The sequence below is a fragment of the Narcine bancroftii genome, chromosome 2 (assembly GCF_036971445.1).
Source record: "Narcine bancroftii isolate sNarBan1 chromosome 2, sNarBan1.hap1, whole genome shotgun sequence".
Taxonomy (NCBI): Eukaryota; Metazoa; Chordata; class Chondrichthyes; order Torpediniformes; family Narcinidae; genus Narcine; species Narcine bancroftii.
Window position 1 is genome coordinate 212,173,207 of NC_091470.1, and position 26,882 is coordinate 212,200,088.

Below are 26,882 nucleotides of genomic sequence, written 5' to 3' on the forward strand. Positions count from 1 at the left end.
GCACTCCACGCAGATCTGGCAAAACCTGGTAATTTCCCTGATGTCTTCCATGGAGTAGGGCAGATTGCACGCCTTGACAAAATGAGCCATGCGGGTAACCCCTGGATGGCAGAGCTCATTATGGAGACACCGCAGTTGGCCGGTGTGTACAGAGGCAGAGCTTCCTCTGGATAAGGCGTCTCGAGAGTCATTAAGGGCTCTTGGCTGATGGGCAATGTCATAATTGTAGGTGGAGAGCTCGATCCTCCACCTAGCAATCTTGTTATTCTTGATTTTTCCCCTCTTGACATTATTAAACATGAATGTGACAAAGCGCAGGTCAGTGAAGAGCGTAAATCTTCTACCAGCCAGGTAGTTTCTCCAGTGCCTCATGGCTTCTACAATGGCTTCACCCTCCTTTTCCACCAATAGGTTCCGGAGCTCATGACCTTGTAATGACCGAGAGAAAAATGCAACCGGCCTGCCCACCTGGATGAACGTAGTGTCCAGGACTACATCTGGAGAGTCGCTTTCCACTTGGAAAGATAAATTCTCATCCACTATGTGCATGATGGCTTTCGCAATGTGGTTCCAGAGGTTTTCTTTGGCTTGGCTTCGCGGACGAAGATTTATGGAGGGGTAATGTCCACGTCAGCTGCAGGCTCGTTTGTGGCTGACAAGTCCGATGCGGGACAGGCAGACACGGTTGCAGGGGAAAATTTGTTGGTTGGGGTTGGGTGTTGGGTTTTTCTCCTTTGTCTTTTGTCAGTGAGGTGGGCTCTGCGGTCTTCTTCAAAGGAGGTTGCTGCCCGCCGAACTGTGAGGCGCCAAGATGCACGGTTTGAGGCGATATCAGCCCACTGGCGGTGGTCAATGTGGCAGGCACCAAGAGATTTCTTTAGGCAGTCCTTGTACCTCTTCTTTGGTGCACCTCTGACACGATGGCCAGTGGAGAGCTCGCTATATAACACGATCATGGGAAGGCGATGGTCCTCCATTCTGGAGATGTGACCTACCCAGCGCAGTTGGATCTTCAACAGCATGGATTCGATGCTGTCGGCCTCTGCCATCTCGAGTACTTCGATGTTAGGGATGAAGTCGCTCCAATGAATGTTGAGGATGGAGCGGAGACAACGCTGGTGGAAGCGTTCTAGGAGCCATAGGTGATGCCGGTAGAGGACCCATGATTCGGAGCCGAACAGGAGTGTGGGTATGACAACGGCTCTGTATACGCTTACCTTTGTGAGGTTTTTCAGTTGGTTGTTTTTCCAGACTCTTTTGTGTTGTCTTCCAAAGGCGCTATTTGCCTTGGCGAGTCTGTTGTCTATCTCGTTGTCGATCCTTGCATCTGATGAAATGGTGCAGCCGAGATAGGTAAACTGGTTGACTGTTTTGAGTTTTGTGTGCCCGATGGAGATGTGGGGGGTGGGGGGGGTGCTGGTAGTCATGGTGGGGAGCTGGCTGATGGAGGACCTCAGTTTTCTTCAGGCTGACTTCCAGGCCAAACATTTTGGCAGTTTCCGCAAAACAGGACGTCAAGCGCTGAAGAGCTGGCTCTGAATGGGCAACTAAAGCGGCATTGTCTGCAAAGAGTAGTTCACGGACAAGTTGCTCTTGTGCCTTGGTGTGAGCTTGCAGGCGCCTCAGATTGAAGAGACTGTAGTTCAAAGTCATTTGGGCTTCAGCCAAGAGGGGAAAATTAGTGGCTTTTAAGAGAGGTGAACCTTATCAGTATATTGAGGGATCCACTGGGCTTAATATGAGAAAAATTCCAGGCATCTCCTCAAAGCTTTTGTGGTCCTGAGAATGAGGGGGCGCATCCTATCGGGGTCAGGGCCAATGATGCCATTCTCTACCATATAGCCAAGAATAGCCAGATGTTTAGTCATGAACACGCACTTGTTAGAGTTATAAGTGAGATTCAGGGCTTTCACCGCGTTGAGAACGCTCTGGAGGTTGGTGTTATGGTCTTCCAAGGTGTGGCCACAGATGGTGATGTCAGGGAAGGTAGCCTTCAACCCATACTCATCCACTATTCTGTCCATCTGCCTCTGGAAGATAGAAACCCCATTAGTGATACTGAAAGGGACCCTCCGGAATTGATAGAGATGACTGTTAGCCTCAGATGCCATATATGGATGGTCCTTGGAATGGATTGACAGCTGATGATAGGCAGTTTTCAGGTTGATGGTCGAATAGACCTGATACTGCACAATATCATCATGTCCAAAATTTGAGGGAGGGGTATGTGTCCAGGAGTGTGTACCGATTAATTGTTTGGCTATAGTCAATTACTAGCCTGGACTTGTTTTCCCCTTTTAACCACTACCACTTGTGTTCTCCACGGGCTGGTGCTAGGTTCAACGATACCTTCATCCAGCAGACATTGTGTCTCTGACTTCATGAAATCTTGGTCTGCTGTGCTCTATCTCCTGCTCTTGGTAGCAATAGGTTTGCAGTCTGAGGACAGATTTGGGAAGAAAGGTGAAGGATCGATATCCAGTGTGGAGAGGCTGCATGTGGGTTCTGATTTTAGGGGCCCTCCATTCTGAACCATTACAGGGGGGGAGGGGACCAGAATACTCCAAGGTCATGCTTTTAGGTGACACAGGAAGTCCAAACCCAACAACACCTGAGCACATAATTCATCAAGAATATACAGCAAAATTTATAGAAATACCCCCCCTTCAAATTACAGATGTACTATACAATGTTATTAAACACATGTAGAATTCGAATGAGTCGCAAGAAATATGCGGTAATTAGAAGGATACATCTTCAAGTTGTACTTTTGCACAGTCCGTGAGTCTATGAAGCTTTCAATAGAGCTCATGTCGATTAAGCATTTAGTGGAATGTCCGTTTCCCTTCACCATCACTATCGAGTTGATGAGCTGGTGAGGTCTGTCCTAATCCAGGACCATCGAGGCATGGTCCCCGGAGGTTCCATGCTCCTTACTTGAGTGGCCCCCACCACCCTGGGTTGCCCTGAATGGGTAAGATGGAGTCAACCTCATGGTGTGGCAAGAAGGCCGCCAAGCCTTTTCACGCCATTCCCTCACCGCCACCCTCTGTTGGTGTGTCACGCAGCAAGCGGGTTCGTGTGAATTCAGGGCAGATGGCTTGGGACTGGAATCAGATCCATGAGTGGTGCAGGGCACAGACTTTCCTGGGCTTCCCCTTGTGTGGCAAACCCTTTCTTGCCACAGCTGGAACACACTGGGCAATGAGATCGGGGATGCTGGCTCTTGCCGCAGAAAAGCACTCCCTAGCACAGGAAGCTGTCACCGGTAGGGCAGGGGTAGCGGGAGCAGCCAGTCCTTGTAGTAGGTCACCTGGGTGGGTAAGCTCGCTGGCTTCGAGGTCATCATTCTCGAGCTTGGCCTGTTCCAGTGATTTGGCCAGCTCGACGTGGCTAGCCAGGTCCTTCTTACCCAACTCCAGCAGTCATTGCCTCATGTATCTCGAGCGGACCCCCATGACTAGAGTGTCCCAGATCTGTTCTTCCTCATGAATATGGCCTGTAGCTGCTTCGTACCTGCACTTCTTGGCAAGCATCCACAGATCCAGCAGGTTGTCATCGATGGTCTCTCCTGTCTGTTGGTGACGTAGAGCGAGTCAGTGCCTCGCTAGGACCTTGTTTTGGGTGTAACGATTCAACACCTCGATTGCAGCATCATATGTAGAGTAATCCCTGATGACTGCATACCCTTTCGTTCCTACCCTCGAAATGAGAATGGACCTCCTGAGTTCATCGGTGTGAAGACATCTCTGGTCAAGTTCAGGTAGGCCTGGAAGCAGTCTAGCCAATAAATGAACTCCTCAGCCGCATCAGAAGACAGGGGGTCTATCAGCAGCAAGCCAGGCTTGAGCAGGCTGCCATCATTTAGGGAATAAGCTAAGGCAATTGTAGCGTGAATTAAAGCTCTCACAACTGGAGGGAGAACAAATGTTTTTATTAGCTTATAACTAAAGGTAGGGTTCAACAGTCATCTCCAGAAGGGATCTGTTTCTAGGCAGGAAATCAGGGTTATATGTGTGGGCAGATGGGGGCGGAGCCGGGAGACGGGGCCAACCATCAGCACAACACCCAGTTCACTGCAGGCGTCAAAGACGGTTCAATGTTCAGGGCCTGAACGCCTTCAACCTGGGCTTATGAGTATGCCCCTCCAAATTTCCATCAGTTTGGGAATCGTCACATGGGTTGGTCAACCATTAATACAATATTCTTATACAAGAAAAGGGGGAAATAGCTAAGAAAAGTAAGATTGGGAAAATGCTGGCATTTATTAGTAAGGAAGGAGAGGCAGGATACTAAGAAAATCATAACATTATCAAACAGGGTTTTAGGTAAGGGAAATTGGGTATGACACGATTCTTTGAGTATCCAATGAGTAAAGAGGATGTATCAAAACCAGTGTCCAGAAGGCATTTGATGAGGTTCCGCTGCATGAAGTTATAGTTTTGGAATTAAACTAAAGTCCTCTTAATCTGAGGACTGAAAAAGAGACTTCGAATCTATAGACCATTTTCATGACAGCAGACTATAAATAGTGAAATGATGTGGAGTCCAATGCTGGGCCTTTAATTGCATAGAAATTACATCAACAAAAAAGATAGATAATGCCTTCTACGCCCGATTTGACCACAGTAACAATGAATATTTTTTCTGCATTTGCACAGTCAGTTTGTTTCCTCTTTTGTGTACTTATCTTTTCGCTTCCACAGGGAAAGAATCCTCAGGTTGTATGTACTCTGAGAATAAATCTGAACTATGAGCCTTTGGTTAAAGAGAGTGCATAAAAAATGAGCATTTGGGGCACAATTGGGGAATTGTGAGAATCTACACTTTGGTCAAAAGAAGAAAAAGTAGCGTTTCTCAGATGGAAGGTGAGTGTGGGATTCTGCAGCACAGTAGGATACAAATGCTCAGAAGAATCGTTGAGAATTAGCTTGCAGGTTTAGTAAATGACAGGCTTTATTGAAATGGAAATGGAATATAAAAGTAGGAATATTTTTCGACAACTGCACAGGGCATTGGTGAGTGAAACATGGAAGTCTGCAGATGCTGTGATTGTGGTAAACACACAGTAAATGCTGGAGAAACTCAGATGGTCTGGCAGTGTCTGTGAGAGTTAAATTTAGATTACTGATGTTTCGGGCCTGAGCCCCTTCTTCAAAGTATAAGCAAAAACCAGGCAAGTGTCTGAATAAAGACCGAGAGAGGAAGGGGGGAGGAGGAAGAGTCCAGGCCAACAGGCAAAAGGTGTTAATTGGATATGATGAGAGGGAGGGGAAGAATTGATTTTCGCCCTGTGAAAGGAGACAGAGGGAAAAGGGGAGGAAAGAGGACTCGAGGAAAGGAGGATGAAGATGAGGGGAGGGTGGGTTTCTAACGGAAACCGGAGGTCAATGTTAATGCCCAGAGAGATGAAGTATTGTTCCTCCAGTTTGCTGGCGTTCTCAGTCTGGCAGTGCACGTGACCTTGGACTGACATGTCAGCAAGATAATGGGATGGGGAATTGAAAGGGGTGGCCACTGAGAGATCCACGGTATTGCGGCAGACAGAACCGAGGTATAGGTGAGACCAAATATGGACACAGCCTGCTCAACCTCTCCCGACAGCTCAGGTCCCTGAGTCCTGACCACATCCTCATTTACATTGCTCTAATCTGCTGGAATTATTCCAGAATATCTTAAATTGTGGAAGATTCCCAGTAATGCAACTACAACTGCCTCTGAATTTCTGTTGTAATCGTTACTACCTTCAGTTTCCCACTGATATTTCCCCCTCAGTTCACCAGTACTGCTCCAATTATTGTGTCATTAACTGCAAAGCAGGTTCAAATGCACTTAATTAATTATGCATAATTTCTGTTGCCTCCATCTGCAAGGGACATTTACTCCCAATGAACAGATATGTCACAATACTAGGCTAAACGGATGCCCTCATTTTCAGTCCAGTACTATCCTTCAATTACCATTGCCTTGTACGTTGAACTTGCTTTTCTCAATGGAATGCATATTTTGTTAAGAATTAAAAAGCATTTCTTCATCCATCCATGTCCACCCATCTGGTCTAATTGTTAAATCTTTGTCCAGCCTATGTGGCTCTCAACCCTCAGATGGCTGGTTTTCTTTCATTTCCTTAGTTTCTTACCAAAGCAAGTTTGCAGTTATTGATAGATTTGAATTTCCACTTTTCCCTCAGGCATCCCTTCCCGTAAAATGACCTGTTTCATTACATAAGACAAGTTCCAGGATCATCTGTTCCCCAGCAGATGAAGAATTGCTGGAGGAACTCAGATGGCATCCAAGGGTAGAAATGATCAATGTTTCGGGTCAGGACTCTTGGATCAGGACAAGAGGGAAGGGGGTGATAGACGAGCCCGGAGGTGATGGGGCAGAAAGTGTGAGAGGTAGAGATACAGATAGAGGGGAGGAAAAGTTAGAGAGAGTTGGGTCATTTTTTTTCTTGAGTGGGTAAAGAAGAGATGGAAACAGAATCAAATTGAGTTGGGGGTTAACTTAAATGAGGAAAATCAAAGTGCTAGCCACTAGGTTTAAAGCTGTCCAGGAGGAATATGATGTGAAGCTTTTCATGTAAATTTGACCTCACCCTGACAGGGGATGAGGTTGATGAGAGACATGTCATTGTAGGAATGGTTGGAGGGCCTGGAATGGTCGGTGACAGGAAGCTCATGTTTGGACCCAAAACCAGAGTGTGCTGAAGCGGTCACCCACTCTGTGTCTGGCCTCACCAATGTCGAGGATGCCACGCCGGGTTCTCCGAACATGGTGGATCAGGTTGGATGACATGCAGGAAAAACTTGGCCTCACCTCGCCTGTCGCCCTGGATGGAGTTGAGGCTGGGGGGGCAGGGGGAGGGGGGAGATGGATGGACTTTTTGCGGTTACAGAGGTAAGTGCCTCGGTGGCGGGAAGGGTGGGTGAGGAGGGGAAGAGTGGACTCAGGAGTCTCAGAGACACTGAGCCCTGCCAGAAGTGGACAAGGGTGGGAGGTGAGGATATATGTGGTAGTGGCATGGCACCATAGAATGAATGGTTTCTTTCTGTTGACATTTCCAGATATTTCTGTCTGGTCTATGTTGGATATATTGCAAAACCTGGTGTCATACAAAATCACTTGCCAGCTAGAGTCAAACCATACAAATTAATTGGTGAGACATTATCTTTCTTAGTCAGAAATGCAGAATGAAGTTCCTCTGCCAAATTCTAATAAGAAATTTTAAACACCATTTGCATTCTCAAAATTTATATCAAATACAATAATTGCAAAATAGCCTGAATGACAGGGTGTTCACGAGTGTTAGGAAATCAGCATCCCATTCCGCAGAGTGTGTCGACGAATGAATCAATACCAAATATTCCGAACAAATCGGAATCTTCACTGTTCCATTGAGCAATCATTGAGAACTTGTTCATCAGTAGATTATCTGGTGATGGACAGCACTGCCCTCCAGCATATAACAACTCGACAAATAACTGAGGAGGAACGGAAGGTTTCCAAAGACCCGAACACTGGCACTTCAGTGAAGGTTGTGTAGAATGGTAGCCTTTTCCCATGTTGCTCCCCCGCCGTTAAATCCTCGGTCCTCTCATTGATGCAGTTTGATTTGATCTTTTCTTTTGCTCCAACAACAAAAGGAGTGAGACAGTGGAAGTGGTGCCAGATCATGCATCCCATTCAGACGCTGAACCGAGTGAGGCAGCAGCCGAAATGAGGTATCGATCTATGGATCAATGAAGATCATTTAGTAGATGAATGATTGATAAGGTTTGATTTGCTGCTTCGTGATCCCTTAGTGAATCCCCAAAAATGTTAGATTCCACTTTACTTTTTCTCCTGAGCAAATAAGAAAAACATTAAAATCTGTACCGGTGCCTAACCCTTTATCCGGGATCGTTGGGACCAGACATCTGCCGTTGTTCAGAATTTCCAGATTTCAGATCATTTGGATTTTGGTCCAATTCTCGCTGCTGTCTCACTGCAATTCTTGCTGCTGCCTGCCTGCCTGCCCGAGTTGTGCTGCCATCTTTCCCCCACCTCGCTCGCCTGCCTAGCCAAGTTGCACTACTGTATCTCCCCCACCTCGTCCTCCCCCCTCACCCTCTGCTCTACCAGCCCCCTTCTCAGTTCCCCTGCGGTGGCGTTGGTACAACAGTTTCAGTTGTGTGTGGAATTATGGTAGCAACGACGGCCAGTGAGCCACCACTGGGCTGACTGAAAGCGCTGTGACGATTCGGAGGTGCTTATAAAGTAGTGGAATGACACGGGATATTTCAATGTGAATTGAGCGAGGGTCATGCTCGATGGGTAGGGTACTTATAAAGTAATTATACCACTAATTAGTGATGTGAAATGTGACAAGGTTCACGGGAGTTGAGTGAGGGTCATGTTAGGTCATGTTTGGCACCAAACTCCATCTTTAATGAGCTGACGTCATCTACTGAAAAAAAGTGCCAGTTTTTGGAGGTTGCCGGTTTTTGGAATTCCAGATAAACGATTAGGCACCTATAATAGAGGAACTACTTAAATGTGGAATATAAAATTGCAAATGCTTCTGCATTTTCTGTTGCTTTATTTCCTACTGACAACAAGGTAGCCTAGAATTTTGTTGAACGTTGGTGTTGCTGCTGTCATGACAACGCTTCCATGCACAAACGTGCTGGGGGAGACAACAGATCAGACAGCATCCATGCAAACAATCAGCAGTCGACGTTTGGAACCTCACTTCTAAGCTCAAAGATACTCCTGATGAAGAGCTCAGGGCCAGAACGCCGACTGCCCATTGCTTTGCACGGGTGCTGCTTGACCTGCTGAGTTTCTCCGGCACTCTGTGTGTGTTGCTCCAGTCCGCTAGCTCATGCAGACTCCTCGTTTCGCCTCATCTTCAGTCTTGTTTCTTCTCTGTCTCACCTGTGATTTTCTTTAATCTCCCTGTAACATGCTCGTCTTTGCAATGTTCTCTTTGTGTTTTACTCCTACAATGTAAGTGTACAAGAATAGTGGCAAGAACATTTATTTAGACATACAGCACGGTAACAGGCCCTTTCGGCCCACGAGCCCTTATCACCCAATTTACACCCAATTAGCCTATAACCCCAGTACATTTTGAATGATGGGAGGAAACTGGAGCCCACATCCCCCCCAACCCCCACCTCGGGGGAAAACCCATGCAGACACAGGCAGCACAGGATTCAAACCCCATCGCTGGCGCTGTAAAGGCTTTGCATTAATCATTACGCCAACCATTTCCCCCCCTAAAATAAGTCCTACTCTTCCACACAAAGTTCACCTCTTTTCCACCATTTCACTTTTCTTCCCATTTCTTCCCCGCTTTTATAAAACAGCCTGTCCTCCTGATCTTTCTTTGCTTTCATATCGACTTTCATAGAAACAGGAGCAGGTGTCGGCTTGTCTGGCCCATCGAAGCTACTCTGCAATTCAATATGATCAAGGCGATCTGGCTGTGGACTTCATTCATCTGCTTTGCCCCATCACCCTTAATTTCCTTACTCTGCAATGATCTATTTCCTTGTGTGCGAGTCAAATGACTTTAATGAGGCCAACTCACCATGGATCCCATGCATCTTTACCTTCTGGATTCGCCTACCATGCAGGACCCTGTCAAATGCCTTCCTCAAGTCCCTTTTAATTGCAACATAGGAACATAGGAAGTAGGAACAGGAGTAGGCCAAAAATGGCCCATCGAGCCTGCTCCGCCATTCGATACGATCATGGCTGATCTAATTTATGATCTAACACCACCTACCTGCCTTAATTCCTCTATCATGTAAAAATTTATCTAACCTAATTTTAAATATGTTTAATGAGGTAGCCTCAACCACTTCCCCGGTTAGAGAATTCCAAACATTCACTACTCACTGGGAAAAACTATTTTTCCTCATCTCTGTCCTAAATCTACTCCCCCGAATCTTGAGACTGTGTCCTCTCATTTTAGTTTCCCCAGCCAGCTCAAAAAACCTTCCTACATCTATCCTATCCATACCCTTCATAATCCTATATGTTTCTATAAGATCTCCTCTCATTCTTCTGAACTCGAGCGAATACAATCCTAGACGATTTAATCTTTCATCATAAGTCAACCCCTTCATCCCAGGGATCAACCTAGTAAACCTCCTCTGGACCATCTCCAAAACCAGTATATCTTTCCTCAAATATGGAGACCAGAACTGGACACAGTACTCCAGGTGCGGTCTCACCAGTACCTTATACAGTTGCAACATTACCTCCCTACTCCTGAATTCAATTCCTCTAGCGATGAAGGCCAACATTCCATTTGACTTCTTAATAACCTGCTGCACCTGCAATCTAACTTTTTGCGATTCATGCACAAGCACTCCCAAGTCCCTTTGCACAATAGCATGCTGTAGTTTTTCACCCTTTAAATAATATTCAGTTTTTTTATTTTTCTTGCCAAAGTGGATAACCTCACACTTACTAACATTGTACTCCATCTGCCAGACCTTTGCCCACTCATCCAGGTTAACTATATCCCTCTGCAGACTCTCCACATCCTCATTACAATTTGTTCTTCCACTCAATTTGGTGTCATCCGCAAACTTGGCTACACCACATTTTGTCCCCTCCTCCAAGTCATCAATGTAAATGATGAACAGTTGTGGGCCTAATACTGACCCCTGTGGCACCCCACTTACCACTCTCTGCCAACCTTAAAAACTCCCATTTATCCCGACTCTCTGCCTCCTGTCAGACAACCAATTTTCAATCCAGGCCAATATTCCTGACGTATTGCTGAAACCCATTGCTTTGACATTTAAAATCCCTCCATCTCAGTTTCATCCCTAATGCCCATTTAAAGCAGTGGTTCTCAACCTTTTTCTTTCCACTCACACACCACTTTAAGAAATCCCTATGCCATCGGTGCTCTGTGATTAGTAAGGATTGTTTAAGGTGGTATATGGGTGGAAAGTAAAAGTTTGAAAACCACTGCTTTAATCGTATCTCATTGACTTGTTATGTCCACAGTTTCAGAACTCCAAAGGAAATGGGCCAATGACAATTTTTCTCAAGCAAAATATTTCAGTAACAATTGGGTCTAGAGCAGTGGTTCTCAACCTTCCCTTCCCACCCACATCCCACCTTAAGCAATCCCTTACTAATCACAGAGCCCTTATGGCATAGGGATTACTTAAAGTGGTATGGGAGTGGAAAGAAAAGGTTGAGAACCACTGCCTTAAAGTTAAGTGATGAGGAGAGGCTGGATTAACTCAGAGATTTTTCCCTGGAGCAGAGGAGATGGAGGAGTAACCTTTTAGGTAACACAATTTCATGAGGGGCATAAAGAAGGTGAACAGTCACAGTCATCCCCAGGGTAGGAGAATCTGAAATTGAGTGGATGGGGTGGGGGGTGGGGGGGGTGGCAATGCTTGAAGTAAGGGAATAATTTAAAAGTGACCTAAGGGGCTACTTTTTCACACAGAAGATACTACACACATGGAACGAGCTGGCCAGGAGAAGTGGTAGAGGAGAGTACAATTATGATAGTTGGCATAGCGGTTAGCACAATACTGTTACAACCCCAGCAATCGGAACAGGGGTTTGAATCCCGCACGGTTTGTAAAGAGTTTATACCTTCTCCCTGGGGGCTCCAATTTCTTCCCACTGTTTGAAAAGTACCGGGGGTTGTGGATTATTTGGGTGTAATTGAATGGCATGGACTCGTGGGTTGAAAGGGCCTGTTACCATGCTGTGTCCAATTTAAAAGAAAATTATGACATTTTAAAAAGATTTAGATAGATACGTGGATAGGAAATGGACCAAGATGGCCAACTTGATCAGCGTGAACAAGATGGAGAAGAGTGCCTGCTCCTGTGCTCCTGTGCTCTAAAACTCTCAGCACTGTCTCCCAATCCTGCCTCTTTCCGCCCTCAGTGATTAGTCTTCCATCCATTGTTGCTGGGTTTATTTCACTATCTATCCTCCACTTCTTTTGTAATCAGCTTTGATATTTAGTCTTTCCAAAGTCTTTGAGAGGAAATTACCAGAGTTGTGTTAGCACATCATCACTAGACCATGACTTTTAGCGTAGTGGACAGCGCCAGTGACCCGGGTTGGAACCTGCTGTTTTCTGTAAGGGGTTTGTACATTCTCCCAGTGACCCATGTGCGTTTCCTCCAAAATGTATGGGGGTCGGTGGGCTAATTGGGAGTACAGCTATTCCCCTACTTACAATTATCCGACTTACAATTTTTCAAAGTTACGATGGTTCGAATCAGTACTTTCAATTTTTAATTCCGATCCGTTCCTGTGCTTGTGATATGCAGTACGCTACTCTCTTTTTATGCTGGAAGATGGCAGCGTCACACGAGAGGATCCTACAGCATACTCTCGAGCGATGCTGACTCAACCACGCTCTGTAGCGATCGCGCAAACAAGTGCACTGTTAACGACCTATCATGTCTACTAAATGCCCATGTGGATCTCCTGCTTTTGGTGAAAATGAAAAGAGGAAAGTAATTACTCTGGAGACAAAACACAAGATACTTGTTGTTCTGGAGCATCATCAGACGAGAGTGAAATCGATGACCCTGTCACTTTAGCGACCCACCAATCTCACCATCCAGCACTTCATTTTAGTTCAATGTTTGAAACATTCCTCATCCCTAGTGGGCCTTCAGCTGTGTATGTTCATGGTTTTTTTTTCCAGTATCCAACATTGAATTATAAAAAAATGGTAGGTGCTGTGTTCTGATTGTCTTACGATGGGTTTGCCGGAACGTGACCCCATTGTAAGCTGATGATCACCTGTAATTGGGAGGGATGGGTTTCATGGACTGGAAGGGCTTTGTCATTAACATTTTAAAAATTAAACTTTTCACTTACTGCTCTCCCCGTCATTTTATCTTTCTCCAGTACTTGTGGATGTTAGGCATCTCTGATCTTGTCCAGATCAGAGTTCTCATTGCTTACTGTGGATAAATTAAGGATGGCAAAGGCAGCGCTCGGGTGATGGCTCTCAGACCATTAGAGTCCACTTGAAATAGACCCTTCAGTCTGAATCATCCATGCTTATCTGCACTATTTCCACTTCCTCGTTCTTAGTCCTTGTCCAATTAACCCTTTCCCACCCATGCACCTGTACGAATGCCTTCAAAATGTAGAATTGTATCCCCCCCCCCACGATCTCCTGTGGTGACTTGTTCCATGAAGGCCTAGCCTTCTGTGTCGAAGTAGTACCCCAAGAACTTCTGACCATGCCTGAAGATTGGCCACTTTGAACAACCAGTTAAGTTTCCATTCATGCCCAGATTTTCACCATTCTAAACAGCATTTAAATCTTTTGAAGAAATCATGGGACCTGACAAATGTCCCAGGCCCAAAAATTTGGTTACCCTTTACTCACTGTGGATGCTGTGGGCCCTGCTGAGTTTCCCCAGCATGATTTTGTGTTGCACTCAACCCCAGCGCCTGCAGGCTCTCTGGTTTAACTTTACGTCTCCAGATTTAGCAAAGATTATCAACCTTGGGGTTTGATAGAAGTGGAAAAGATTTCAGACTTGGAGCATAAAAGCTGCAAGCTCTCCAAAAAGCCCAGAGAGACCTTGCTGAGATGTGATGCTGGAGTGAGGAGGAGTGGCCAAAGGCTTGGTTGGAGACTTTTGGAATGAAGGTAAACGAGGAGAGGGAGAATTGACCACTGCGTTCCATCCATCCTTCAGCAGGCCCCCTCCCTCACCAATCGCACACGGCCAACAACCCAGTTGCTCACTGTGCATGACCGACAGGCTCTCCATGCTCAAAATCACCGCTTCACTGTTGTTGGTCAGTTTTACCCCCCACTGTAAGCCCGTCACCACTAAAAGTAGAAGGTACAGTGCCAAGGACAGGGCCTTTATTTGGGAAGAGATACAGCAGTTACTTAATGAGGGGGACCAGCCCTTGGAGAGCATAGGTTGTGGTGGTGAGGAATGGTGAGAAGAACAAAATGGTAATTGACTACAGGCAGACCAACAACAGGTACATACTGTTGGATGTATACCCCCTCCCCTGCATATCCAAAACGGTGAACCAAATTCCATCTGAAGTCAACATATCACCAGCTCCCTATCCGCCCAGAAGACTGCCAATATACTAGGTTCAAGGCGGATGGCTGGCTCTACCATTTTCTGTAGGTCTCCTTCAGCATTACAGTGTCCAGTGGAAGATGATCCACATGGTGGACCAGTACGAGCTCCAGGCCACATTCCCGTATCTCAACAATGTCACCATCTGTGGCCACAACCTGCAGGACCACAATGCCAATGTCCAAATATTCTTCCAAATTGCCCAGCTTCTCAACCTCATGTACACAACCTGCCTTGCCATCCACGACTGTGTCATTGAGAATGGAGTCATTGGCCCAGATCCTGACCACATGTACCCACTCCTGGAACTTCCCCTCCTCCACAGCCTTAAGGCCTGAAAAGTCTCGGGTAATTTTTCCTATTATGTCCAGTTGGTCCCTAACTATGCAGACAAGGCCCACCCCCCTTGTCAAATCCAAAGCCTTCCCTCTGAGGGTAGAGGCCTGTGCAGCCCCCAGCTCCATCAAGGGAGATATAACCAAGGCCACAGTGCACGCTGTGGATAAATCTACCCTGTTCTAAGTGAAAGGTGATGTGTTAGACTTCGCTCTGACTACCACCCTTAATCAGGCAGGCAGACCAGTGGTTTTCTTTTCCTGTACCCTACAGGGCCCTGAAATTTGACACTCCCAAGCCATTGTCAAGGCCATGTGCACTGGCACAATTACCTGGCTGGTAAACCATTTCCCTGGTGACAAAGCATCGTTTAATAACAAGCAGGGGGGTAAAATTAAAAATTTCAAGATACTAAGGTGGAAAATTGAATTGTCCACCTACAATTATGATATCTTGTACCAGCCCAGGAAACTTAATGCCCTATCCTGCAGGACCTGTGCCAGCACACAGATTGACTGCTTACAAGCCCTTCATAATGATCTCCACAAGCCTGGAGTTACCAAGTTCTTCCACTTTTACAAAGCCCACAGAGATCAGGTCAATGACTAGGAACTGCCAAGTCTGCGCGGAGTTCAAACCACACTTCACCTGGCCAGACAGAGTGCAGTTAATAAAGGCTAACTGTCCCTATCAACACCTGAGTGTCAACTTCAACAGACCCCTCCCCTCCACAGACCGCAGTGTATACTTCCTCAATGTTATCCATTTTCCATTCACCATGCCCTGCTCTGAAATGACAGCTGCCACAGTCAACAAGGCCCTGCCTAGTCTCTTCACTCTATTCGGCTTCCCCAGTTATATCCACAGTGACCGAGGATCCTGTTTTATGAGTGACGAGCTGTGCCAGTACCTTTTGGCCAGGCACATTGCCACATACAGGACCACCAGCTACAGCACCCAGGGAAATTGGCAGGTGGAAAGGGAGACATCATGACTGGAAGGCCGTCCTCCTGGTCCTGTGTTCTAGGGGCCTCCCTATCTCCTGCTAGCAAGGGGTCCTCCTGGAGGCCCTCCACCCCATCATGTCCCTCCTATGTACTGCCACGAATGCCAGGAAATCTGCGATAGGGACCATGCTGCCAGCATGACTGACATCCCCAGGGCCGGTCCTACTCCAGAGCCACATAAATCTGACCCTTTGGTTGAAAGGATCCATCTCCTCCATGCCAACCTCCTATACGCCTACATGGTATACCCTGACGGGCACAAAGTCACTGTTTCCATGAGGGACCTGGCACCTTCAGGGGCCTTGGAGATCTCCACTGATCACTTTCCCCTCCCCCCCACCACCTCTGGCCACCTCAAGCATGCCACATGGCCCCTCCCCCAATAGAGGACACGCCAGACCCGTCGCCGTGTACCCACCAAAACAACACTGACGAGTACATACAGGTGCCCGAGACCTTCGAGAACCCCACCACTTCACCACAGTCACAGCTAGTATTACCATGGTCACAACAAAAGACCAAAGCACCCAAGAGACATAATTTGTGATTGTTTCAGTACCTCTTCACCCCACTGGACTCTTTAAAAACAAGGGGTGAATATGGTAAACCACTGTTTGCATATACTTATCTGATCAGGCCCACCCATTGGCTGACTGGACCTGTGGGCCCTCCCATGGGTGCCTGGATTAAGTTGGCTCTTCCACAACCCCCTCCTCAGTGCAGGATAGTTGAGCAGTATGAACGATCCCTTGTTCTTTAGTGAATAAAAGCCTGTTGTTTACTCAGCATCAATCTTTGAGTCATTGATGGTGCATCGGAAGGGAGGAGGGGGAATGGAGGAAGGCGGAGGAAAGGAGGGAGGGGAGGAGGGAGGAAGGAGAGGGGATTGGAGGAGGGAGGGAGGGAGGGGGAGGAAGGGGAAGGAGAGAGGAGAAAGGGGAGGGGAGGAGAAGAGGGAGGGGGAGGGGAGAAAGGAGGGAGAGGGGAGGAGAGAGGAAGGGGAGGGAAGGAGAGAGGAAGGGAGGAAGGGGAGGGGAGGAAAGGAAGTAGGGGAGGAGGAAGGAGGGGAGGGAGGAAGGGAGAGGAGGAGAGGGAAGGGGAGGAGGAGGGAGGAAGGGGAAGGGGAGGAGGAAGTGGGAGGGGAGAGAAGGTAGGAAGAGGAGGAAGTGGGAGGGGAGGAGAGGATGGAGAAAAGGGAGAGGGAGGAGCACAAGCCAACAGGAAAGAGGGGGAGAGTAAAAGAGAAAGCTGAGGTGTTTGAAAGAAGGCCACGAAGTGTAGCTCTCTGACAGAAGGAAGGAAAGGGAAGGGAGCAGGAAAAGGTAGAGACCGGAGCAGAGGGTTAGCAGACACCAATCCGAATTGAAAATATGTACAGCAAATGTTTATTTGATAACAGGCTTGACATTCTTTGCATTTATTGTGAGTGAACCCTTGAAACTTGCCTTTAAAACCTAACTTTCCTTCCAAAACAGTTACTTACAGAATTCCTTCAGCTAACATAGATCCATCTGGATGAACTGTGTTTCACACAGATTTGAATTTTATTTAATGGAGAACATTATGTTTCATCTGCTTCAAGGATTTGAGTCTACAAAATTCTCGTATTACCTTATGAACTGCATAGATTTGATTCATCTAACTTGTCAATTGGGATATGCCATATTGCTGTATAACACCAGCATAAACAGTAACAACATAATTATTTAACACCTGAAATTTAGTACAGTATAATGTCCCAAAATACTCAATTGGGAAGAGACTTGAATGATGTTTCTAGAAATGTAATCAGTGCCATTTAGAAAACTGTTCTCTTAGTTTTTTAGCTATAACAAGTTTTGTCTTGTTGGTTAAAACAAATTGATCAAATTTCTAAGATTTTGGTGATATTATTATAAAATAGATCAACTAAGACCAGGTTTCTTTCAGAGATTTAACAAAGGCACGAAGCTCTTTAACGTGCAAAGCATTTGCATCTGCTGTTAATAGCAAAGATTTCTGATAATTTGGCAAAAATAATTTCTGTATTTTGGGGTTATTTTTTCCCTTATGTTGTGCTTTTTCAACCTTTTGAATGTTCCTTTTATATTAACCATTCGATATATCATTTGTCATTTATTTTTTCTTTATTTTTCAAGAAAAGGTCAGCACAATTGCATGTAAGGAAAAAAGATATCAGGGCAGACCTGATGGTGACCCATCAATTACTCGAAAGACTATTGTAGAGAAACCAATAGGTTTTAACAAAGGCACGTCCACATTGTCCAACAGTCCTGCACTGAGGAGAGGGGGTGTGGAACAGTCACCTTTATCCAGGAACTTGTAGGCGGAGCTGCAGGTCCAGTCAGCCAATGGGTGTGCCCGACCAGACAAATACATGCAACACCTATCTCGGGAGTTCTCCATTTTATAATGTAATCAAAATAACTTTATTCCCCCATAGTTCTCCTGCTGGGTCGCCCAAGGCCTAAGCTCTGACCACCAGCTCCCTCACAAAATGATGATCATCCTCTGGCAGTCCCAGTGACCCACTGAGAGTCGAACTCTGCTCCTCAGCTTCACTCATCTCCCACCAGAATGCCCTGGCCAAATTCGTTGTCCCCTCCCACAGACACAACCCTTCTCTCAGACACCCTCCCTGTCACGCTGTGCCTGCCAGGCCTCACCCAATCTCAATTCCAAAGGTGCACACAACTTTCTGTCCTTACCACCTGAATCCTCAGGCTATAACTCCTTCTGACATATGCAGGACCCCACATCACAACCATTCACTAGGTGCACTAGGATTTCTCCACATGACCTGACCAATTATTTGTCAAGAGCTGAACAAACATTGGAAGAAGAAAGGAGCTCAGGCTACGCAAAGTGATGAGGAAAATGAGAGCAATAGCTTGGCTCTTTTAAAAGTTGATGTGGGTGAAATGGTGATATTCTTCTCGGAGTCAACCATACCGTATTTTCCTCCATCCCCATCCCTCCTCAACCGGAGAGCTACCCCCTCCCCCATCATTTCTCTGCTTTTGCTTCTCTCTGCCCTCCCACCCATTTCCCCCCCCCCCCCCCCATTGGCCAGCACTCCTCCCCCTCTCCCTTTATCTCTCCCACCCCCACCTTTTTAATTGGGTGCTTGCCTGCTGTCTGCTCGTACCATGATGGAGAGCTCAGTCCCGCAACCTTTACTACCGATGGAACCCTGCTGAGTTTCTCAGGTACTCCACTACAATCACAGCGACTGCGGGCTTTCCTCTTCAACTCATTATTTCGCTAGTGGGATCATATCTCCAATTCTCTTCCACCCTCCTCTGTGTAATGCTGTGATTGGTAACAACCTCGTTGAGTCCTGCACTGTTACTTTGCGGAGCCGGGAACTGCCAAGTGGACAATTGCATTTGCCTTCTTGTGGTGAATTATTAACAGTTTTGTGATGTCTGTGTTGCTGCTCTGAAATGATTCTAAGGGCGCTCACACATCTCCTGGGGAGTTTGAAGCCAAAAAAGACTCCACATTAATGCATTATTGAACTGATTTGGAGTTATGCACGAGTTACTGTGGCTGGTGAAAAGGGAGCAGCAGCAAACCCATTCCTTCTGCTGAAAGTGAGAGATGATGGATTGAACAACACAGTTAATCATTGAGTGTCTTGTGTCTATTACTCCATTGATAGTTGACCCCCAACCACAAATGCTCTAACGACCTGAAAGTTCTGTTGTTCTTTGTCCTTCATGATTTGTATGTGAATGGAATGATATGTTGGCAGGCCTGATGTGTCCAGAAACACAGTTAGTGTCATGGTTATGTTCAAAGCACACTGGGGCATAGGTTAATGGAGTGTAAATTGGGAGGCACGGACTCGTGGGGCCGAAATGGCCTGTTACAGTGATGTAGGTTTAAATTTAAAATTTCAAAATGTTCAGCGCCAGTGACCCGGGTTCGAATCTACTGCTATCTGTCAGGACATTCTCCCCACCACCCCTCCCCCCCCGCCCACGTAGGTTTTCTCTGGGTGCTTGGATTCCTCTCGCGTTCCCACGAAGTAGAGGGTGGAGAGGTTAATTGGGTGGATTTGAGCAACATGGGCTTGTGGGCCAGAAGGGCCTGTTCCTGTGCTGTATCTTTAAATTAAGTTAAGGGAGAGCAGTCCAGCCAAGTGTTCTGAGGAATCATTTCTTCCACTTGACCACCTCTACTCACAGCGAAAGATAGGAGCTCATGTCAATGGCCCACCACCACACTCCATTTTGTAGTGTCTGGGAAGTGATATATTACATGACTGATGTACTTCCTCAGATGGTACACTGGATGCTACGTTTGTTATCCCTGTTTTTTCCTTTAATGGAAGCAGCTTTGGCTGGGAATGCAGCTCGAGCAACATTTGCTCATGTTGCAACATCTATTTTAGTCAAAATTTTCAATAGCCCAAGCTTAAATGAATCTTTAAAATTTGATCTGTATTCTGATAAAGGCAAGCAGGTGATTGCTCAGCTACTAAAAGACCCACATGTTATTTAACTTTTTTTGCAACAAATGATTATGGAGATGGGGAGTTATTCCTTCAGCCAGGGTGTGGTGAATCCTGAATGTTTTGCCATAGAATATCTGTAGAGACCAAGTCATTGGGTATATTTAAGGTTGATAAGTTCATGGTCAGTGAGAGAGTCAAAGGTTATGGGGAGAAGGTAGCAGAATGGGATTGAGGGGTGGAATTCATCTGACATGATTCGAATAGTGGAGCAGACTCAAAGGGCCGAATGGCCTAATTCTTCTCCTTTATATTATGGTCTCATGACAGAATTTTTTTATCCACATGTCCTAAAGTAATCTGCAAAAGGGAAATAACAACAATTAACCTGGACAATTTGCTGTTGAGTAGGTGCACTGCACGGATGTGGAGACTGTATTCTTGGGATTATTTTACAAGATGAGTCAAATAGTTTAAAAATCTTGTTACACTGGACAACACTTTTTTCAAAAATTTGCTTCCTGAAAAAAAATTGGGATTATGATAGACAACTTCAAGCTGAACACAAAGGTAATTTCAGATTTGCTGTATCACGTAGGAAGATGGAGAAACATTATTTTTTTATTAAATTTAACATGTTTAATTGTAAAATGATGCTGACGCATTGCATTAGTTCAACTGACCTAAAAATGTTTTCCGCTGAATCTCATTTGTACTCAGCATCTGATGCCTCTCATGTCAGTGTCTAACAATAGTTGGCCGGCATTGATAGATTCCATTTGACTTGATTCCACTTTTACATGGTCGCAATGTCCTGGTAAAACCTTTCACCATCACTGACTGCACCAAGATCAGTCGGGAAGAAGTCCAAGGGCGAATGCAGAAAATGAATTTTAATTGTTGCTCTTCATGGTTTTGTACGCTTCAAGTAGACTTAAAATATGACAGGAAATCACAAAAATAGGTTATATCTAAAAAACGGTACATGAAAGGAAATTGTTAAGGTGACTTTTGTGATCAGTAATCCAACATCCATAAAATACATCAAAAAATGTTCAGGAAGCAAAATCTTCATTGTCCAATGTTCAAATTCAAAGATTAATATCCATGGTTACTGCAAATATTCTATTCAGTGTTTTTGCTTGTGTTTCTTACAAAGGGAGACTAATAAACTTGGCTTCTCTCATTTTCTTTCCACCACAGGTGTTAATCTTCTGGCAAAACCATGCTCTCAAAATATTGTTCCTGTGTACAATAAGAAATATAAAAGCGTTTAGAGGAAACTTAGCATTTTTATTGGTTAAAATATTTATGTTTTAGAGTAGCATCTGATAGACATGTACTAAGTATTGGTGACACATTGACATGGTTCTGCCTCAATCTCAAGTTTTCACACAAGTAGCAACCTGTTAAAAAAAATTTGACTTTGAATAAAGCCAGAACTTCAGAATGGTGTCATAAACGTTTGCTATTGAAAGGTTGAAGTTCAACTGAGTGGCTTTTTGACTGACATTGCAGGAACCGTGAGCCATCCGATAGACAGGAATATCAGAGATCCAGATCATCAGAACAACGGCCTGGGCTTGAGCGGATGAACACCCGCTCCAGATCCTCTGAACGTGCCGAAACAAACGTCATGAGATCGATGCCATCATTAACATCGGGACGATCTGCCCCTCCCTCACCTGCATTAACGAGGTGAAAGAGATACATCAAACTGCTGGACTAATCACCTTAACCCCACCCCCACCCCCCACACCATGCAAACTCACCCTTTCTTTTTCCTGTAGTTGAGTGGCATTTCTCCTTCATCCTAGATTAGTCACTAGAAGCCCTCAGTCCTCTTCTCCCCACAGCAATAAACACAGCACTTATATCCGTGCATGGATATAATGGTGTGTGCATCATGTATTTTGTTTCTTAACATTCTTTCGCAGCATCTGTTATGTTAAGAAGCCTGGAATGTCTGCTGCATTAAGCATGTGGTGATTATCTTGGATTTCTATTACAGCTCAAAGAACATGAAAAGGAATTGGATGCAATCTTCAATCTACGTTCCTTGCAGAACCAATACCATTACTTTAGCAACGCTTTTCGAAATGTTGATTATCCTATAACATGCATCACACGATCATGATGTTTAGAATGTATAACAATCATGAAGAAATAGGCCTCTTTCCTCTCTGGTTCATGAAAAAGCCCTTCTGTAGAACTGCTTTGAGTAAACTCAATGCTCCAAGCACTTAGAACGGGAATACATTCTAAACAATCGATGACGCATCCCAATAACTCATTCACAAGCTTGCTGGCACCGTATTTATTCACCGATAAATGCAACTTGATGAGTAACTGCAGAAAGACACAAAACCCTTTTGTTAATAGTTTTCAAATGTGACCCTTCCTGAGTAGTGACCATTTCTGTTGTTCCTCTAACATTTTTTGCAGGACCTAGTCATTTCCCTTTGTTGAATGTGCTCATTTCTGCCTGTATGCAATGGTCTTATTGCACTTGCTGACATGAACCAGTGATCACCTTATTTTGATGTTCAGTGAATTTCAACTGCAGAAGTTTCAGATCAAATAATGTACTCAATTAACTAAACTTTTATTGGAGTTCACCCTTTTTTTGGAGGGGGTGGGTACTAAATGAGTGTTGCTCACATCTGATTGAGAGCCACACGATGAGGAATTTTGGTTAAAAAATACAATTAAATATTATTTGGGTGGTTTTCATCCTAAATTGCCTACATAAACTGTACATGTATGCTTTTAGATGGTAGGTGACTTCAAAGACTATATGCCATTGGCAATCTGACTGCCAGGAGGTCAATTGAGTCTGATGGAAGATTCTTCATGGCAGTCACACTGAGGGTAAAGGGATGGGAGGTGCCAGCGGGGAGATAAACGGCACCCTCTCTGTATGGCAGTGTGATACAAGGGCCTTCAGAGGATGGAGAGATGCTGCAGCTTTGTCTGTGATGACTGCAGTCCACAAAGAAGCATTTGCCTGGCCAAGGTGGTGGGAAAAGCTCATGGTCCCACTGGGGACTTGATAGTGCCTTGGTCTAATAGCATTCAAACTGACACCCTTGCCAGACAAGAGTTGATTATGAAGTTCCAGTTTATTATCATCTGCCTGTAAATACACAGCCAGAGGAAGTCTTTCTCCAGACCACAGTGAACACACATGCACAATACACAGCATATCATAAACACAAATAATTCATAAAATAAATATCTATAAATATTTTGGAACAATATGTATTATAAATTTAGAAATGCCAGTTGTACATCTGGCAACATCGTTAAAAATAGAAACAGAATTCAGCGACGTCTGAAAAGAGAGACCAGTGAAAGTTTATTGGGTCAATCGCCCTTCCCCAGAAGTTAAACATTGACTGGTTCCTCTTTCCCCAGATGCTGCCTGACTGGCAGAGTTCTTTCACCACTCTGGTTTTGCTTTAGATTCCAGCATCTGCAGATTTACTTGTTGGCGATAAAACTAGCAAACAAAATGGTGTTTGACATTCGGCTGTGCCTTGGCCAACTTCCTGTTGATTGCCATTCAACCTGGAATTGATCGCTAGTGTGGCCTCATGCGCATAAAATTGCCTTTTTTGGGGTACAAATCATCCTTAGAAATGAATCCCAAATGGATCCAGACTCTGGGCAGGCATATGAAACAATACTGCATCCAAGCCCATCTCTATTGAAATTATAGCAACTATCTTTGACCCTCGGAGGACTGAATCTCGAAAGCTACACAAACATTATTCACCTATGCTTTTAATTATAACTAACTTAAATTGTAAAATAGGAGAGCTAAGAAACTTGCATAATACAGTGTTATTTTTATGGTCCCTTTTAGTCTTTGAAAGAGTTATTGATCAGCTAACTTCAAACCAGCCAATTTTACAGAAATCTCTGCTTTACCTGCACTAACATTGTTTTATTTGCTTCTTCTCGCTTTTATGAGTTTGCTGAGGTATTGTGTTTGAGGAATTGTGGTGAAAACATGTTCACACATTGCTTAATATTCTGGTGCAGTAAAGTAGAGGGTATTTCATGAATACACAATATTTTATGCAGCCTATTTTACAAAGCCCTAATTCTAGGGTGGGAGTGTTTAATTTGCAGTTCCTTCCCATGTGTTTTGCAGATGATAATTGCCGTATTTTTAAAATTTGCACAGGTCTCATCCCCGCGGTGGGTCGATGCAAACCAGTCCAACTGGTACACCGATGATCGGACGGAGGGTCCGGCAGCTGCCACAAGTCCCGCCAAAGGGGACTCTGGAAAGAAGTGAGTTTGAGCCACCTGGGCCATTTCATCAAGTTACGAGAAATAAATAAGCTCATTCATGTTTGGCAGCTTTGAAATGCAGCAAAAAACACGAGGTCAGGGTCATTAGTTTGAAAGTTGTTCGACAGGCAGATCTCACCAAACATGAGGTGGTGAAAAGGAACACGGGATTCATATCAGGTCAGGCAACTGCTATCGAAAGAGAAACAATGTTTGACCTGAAACAATATCTATATTCAGGGATACTGCCTGCATTTTCTGGTTTTTAGTCTAGAATTCCTGCATTTGGCTTGAAAGAATAGACAGCAAGTCCCCTGGTATCTGGAATCCAAGCAACTGGTAAAAAAAAAATCGAGGAAAATAAATGTAAAAATTAAAATAAATAAGAATAAAATAATAGGTAAAAATTATGTGTTTAAAATTGTAAAAGTCTCTGAAGTAACCTTTGGTGAAGGGAGCAAAGGTCATATTTTTCTCATAGCAGCTGTTTGAATAAAGTTGTGTTTGAATAAAATGGTGTTGCCCAGGATGAAGAGCTGGTTGATGCCGCTTGCCATTGGGGTGACTCCCTTAAAGTGGGCGACTCCCTTATCCCTGCTTAGTAAGAGTGGCCCCAGTCAAAGACATTATCTGTAAACTTGGGAGGGGTTGGGGGGTGTTGGTAATTATCTATAAGGTCTTTTAGGCGGTTCCGTGGAGGGGGAAGAACCTGTAGATGCAGCGACAGTTAAATGTTTTCAAAGAATGTGACTGAAAAGAAAGTAAATTCTTTAACGTTTATATATTCACATAAGGGAAGTTTGTTCAGTGTAAGTACAGTCTAATATTTTTAAATGTTTATTCTTAATGCAGGCGTATTAGTTAGGCTTTGTAAGAGTTTGTCTCGAGCAACTGGAAAATACACTTATCCGGCATCTACCAATCCCTATAGGTGCCGGAAACCAGGGGTTTTACTGTATACATACATATATATGTATATATATATATATATATATATATATATGTGTGTGTATAAAAATAATTGTATCTGTATTTATGTTAATCCTGAGTACAGAGCCATAGAGAGAATCTTCTTTACAGTAGAAATAGAACATGTGGTCACGTATTATTGTGTAGTATAAACATTACTGATAATCCGCCACACAATTAATTCTACCCAATCAGTTACAGTTCAGAATTAGCAGAAACCTACCTCACCAAATTTATTCTGTTGCTTTACAATAATGCAAAATGCAGAAACTAACCAGGATATCAGGATTTATTTTGAATAGTTCCGACTCGCAGAAATTAGTATGTGCATGCATCAATGCTGCAGTCATTTACATCTTTGATATTCATACTGTCACAATGGACAAAAGCTGTACTCAAGGAACTGATGACATGTTCAACAAACATATATTGGTTTATTCACAATTTAAAATTTAAAGCTCCAAATGTCTTTTTTTCTCTATCAACAAAAAATGAACCAGTTTTACCTGTGAAAGATTATTTGTTGGCAATCCTTTTACCTTGCATAATTTTTCTTTAAATATTCCTGATTTTTTTTTCCACTGTTGCTTTCTTCTCAGATAATGGAGAAGAAGGAATTGGTCTTTATGAAGGTTTGTAATCAGAAATAGCGTTACTTTTGTAGAGAAGCCTTCTGGGCTTTATCTGCAGAAATAAGCACAACTGCAATAGATTTCCTCTGGTTTCAGTTGTCCACATGGATAAAATCTCACACATTTAGATTCTATTTTCCTTTAAAAATAGCAGATATTATAAACGTAACCACTTGTCCAGATCTGATATAAAATTAGATTTAGAGTGGAGTTTGCTACAAATAATTTCTGTGAATGGGCAGGAAACCATGTAGTGTCAATTGCAGTCATTTTTGTACCAAGCGTGTGGTTGGTGAACATAAATGCAAACAGTTCACAAGAGATGTTTCACTCAGGTATGTTTCTGTCATGTGTATACAATATGTACACCTGAACCTATCTGTTAAACAGATTTAGTTGCCTGATTTAAATTATTATTTGATATTGAATGTGTTGTACATTAAAATTTTACGATTTGCATAAAGTATTAAGTGCTTCAAGCACATTATAGGTGATAACCTCGGATCCCAGTTCTGAACATAATGCAGAGTGTTTATCTTTAAATTCCGGTAAGTAATGAAAATGTTGCTAGTCGACATTTATGGCAATGGAAAGGTTGGCTTACTTTTGTAAAGCTAGGTTTAAAATCATATTCTTGGCATAAATGAACAAGACAGTACCTTTAACCATTAAAAATTCTAAATTAAAAATTCGATGAAACCGCAGACTCAATACCAGATGTTCTTTTTACCATCTCTTCGGGTACTGAGATTGTTCCCTTGGAGCCAAATTGAAGAAGAAATAGCCTTTTTCCAAGAATGAACTAGAGACTTTTTTTTAAACTCGGTCAGAATTAACATGAAATATCGGATCTCCACTTTTATGGTAAATTGCAATTTACAAGCAACCTTAGTATGAACTGAAATAGCAGAACGGAAGTCCTGTGACTGTGCAATCACAAGGACATGGACAAGAAAGAATCCATTTGGGATTTGGTTCCATGTGCTACTATCGCAAGGAATCATGTTCGCTCTCATTTCCTGTCGAAGCCCTTTGTGGTGAAGAAGGGTGGCATGGAGAGCGTAGC

The 26,882-nt window shown here is 44.2% G+C and overlaps 1 protein-coding gene across 3 annotated transcripts in view; it reads left to right on the top strand.

The window, feature by feature from the left end:
• Positions 1–26,882, top strand: part of rims2a (regulating synaptic membrane exocytosis 2a) — an 865,989-nt gene that overhangs the window by 619,738 nt on the left and 219,369 nt on the right. The window contains exons 1-3 of one of the 3 annotated variants that reach the window (XM_069920253.1): positions 21,453–21,611; positions 24,106–24,215; positions 25,784–25,816. In XM_069920253.1, the coding sequence (XP_069776354.1) occupies positions 21,505–21,611; positions 24,106–24,215; positions 25,784–25,816 (250 nt within the window). In that variant the 5' untranslated portion in view covers positions 21,453–21,504. Of the gene's footprint in view, positions 1–21,431; positions 21,612–24,105; positions 24,216–25,783; positions 25,817–26,882 lie in introns of those variants that run through there. The other 2 variants (XM_069920254.1, XM_069920255.1) reach the window with 2 other exon arrangements.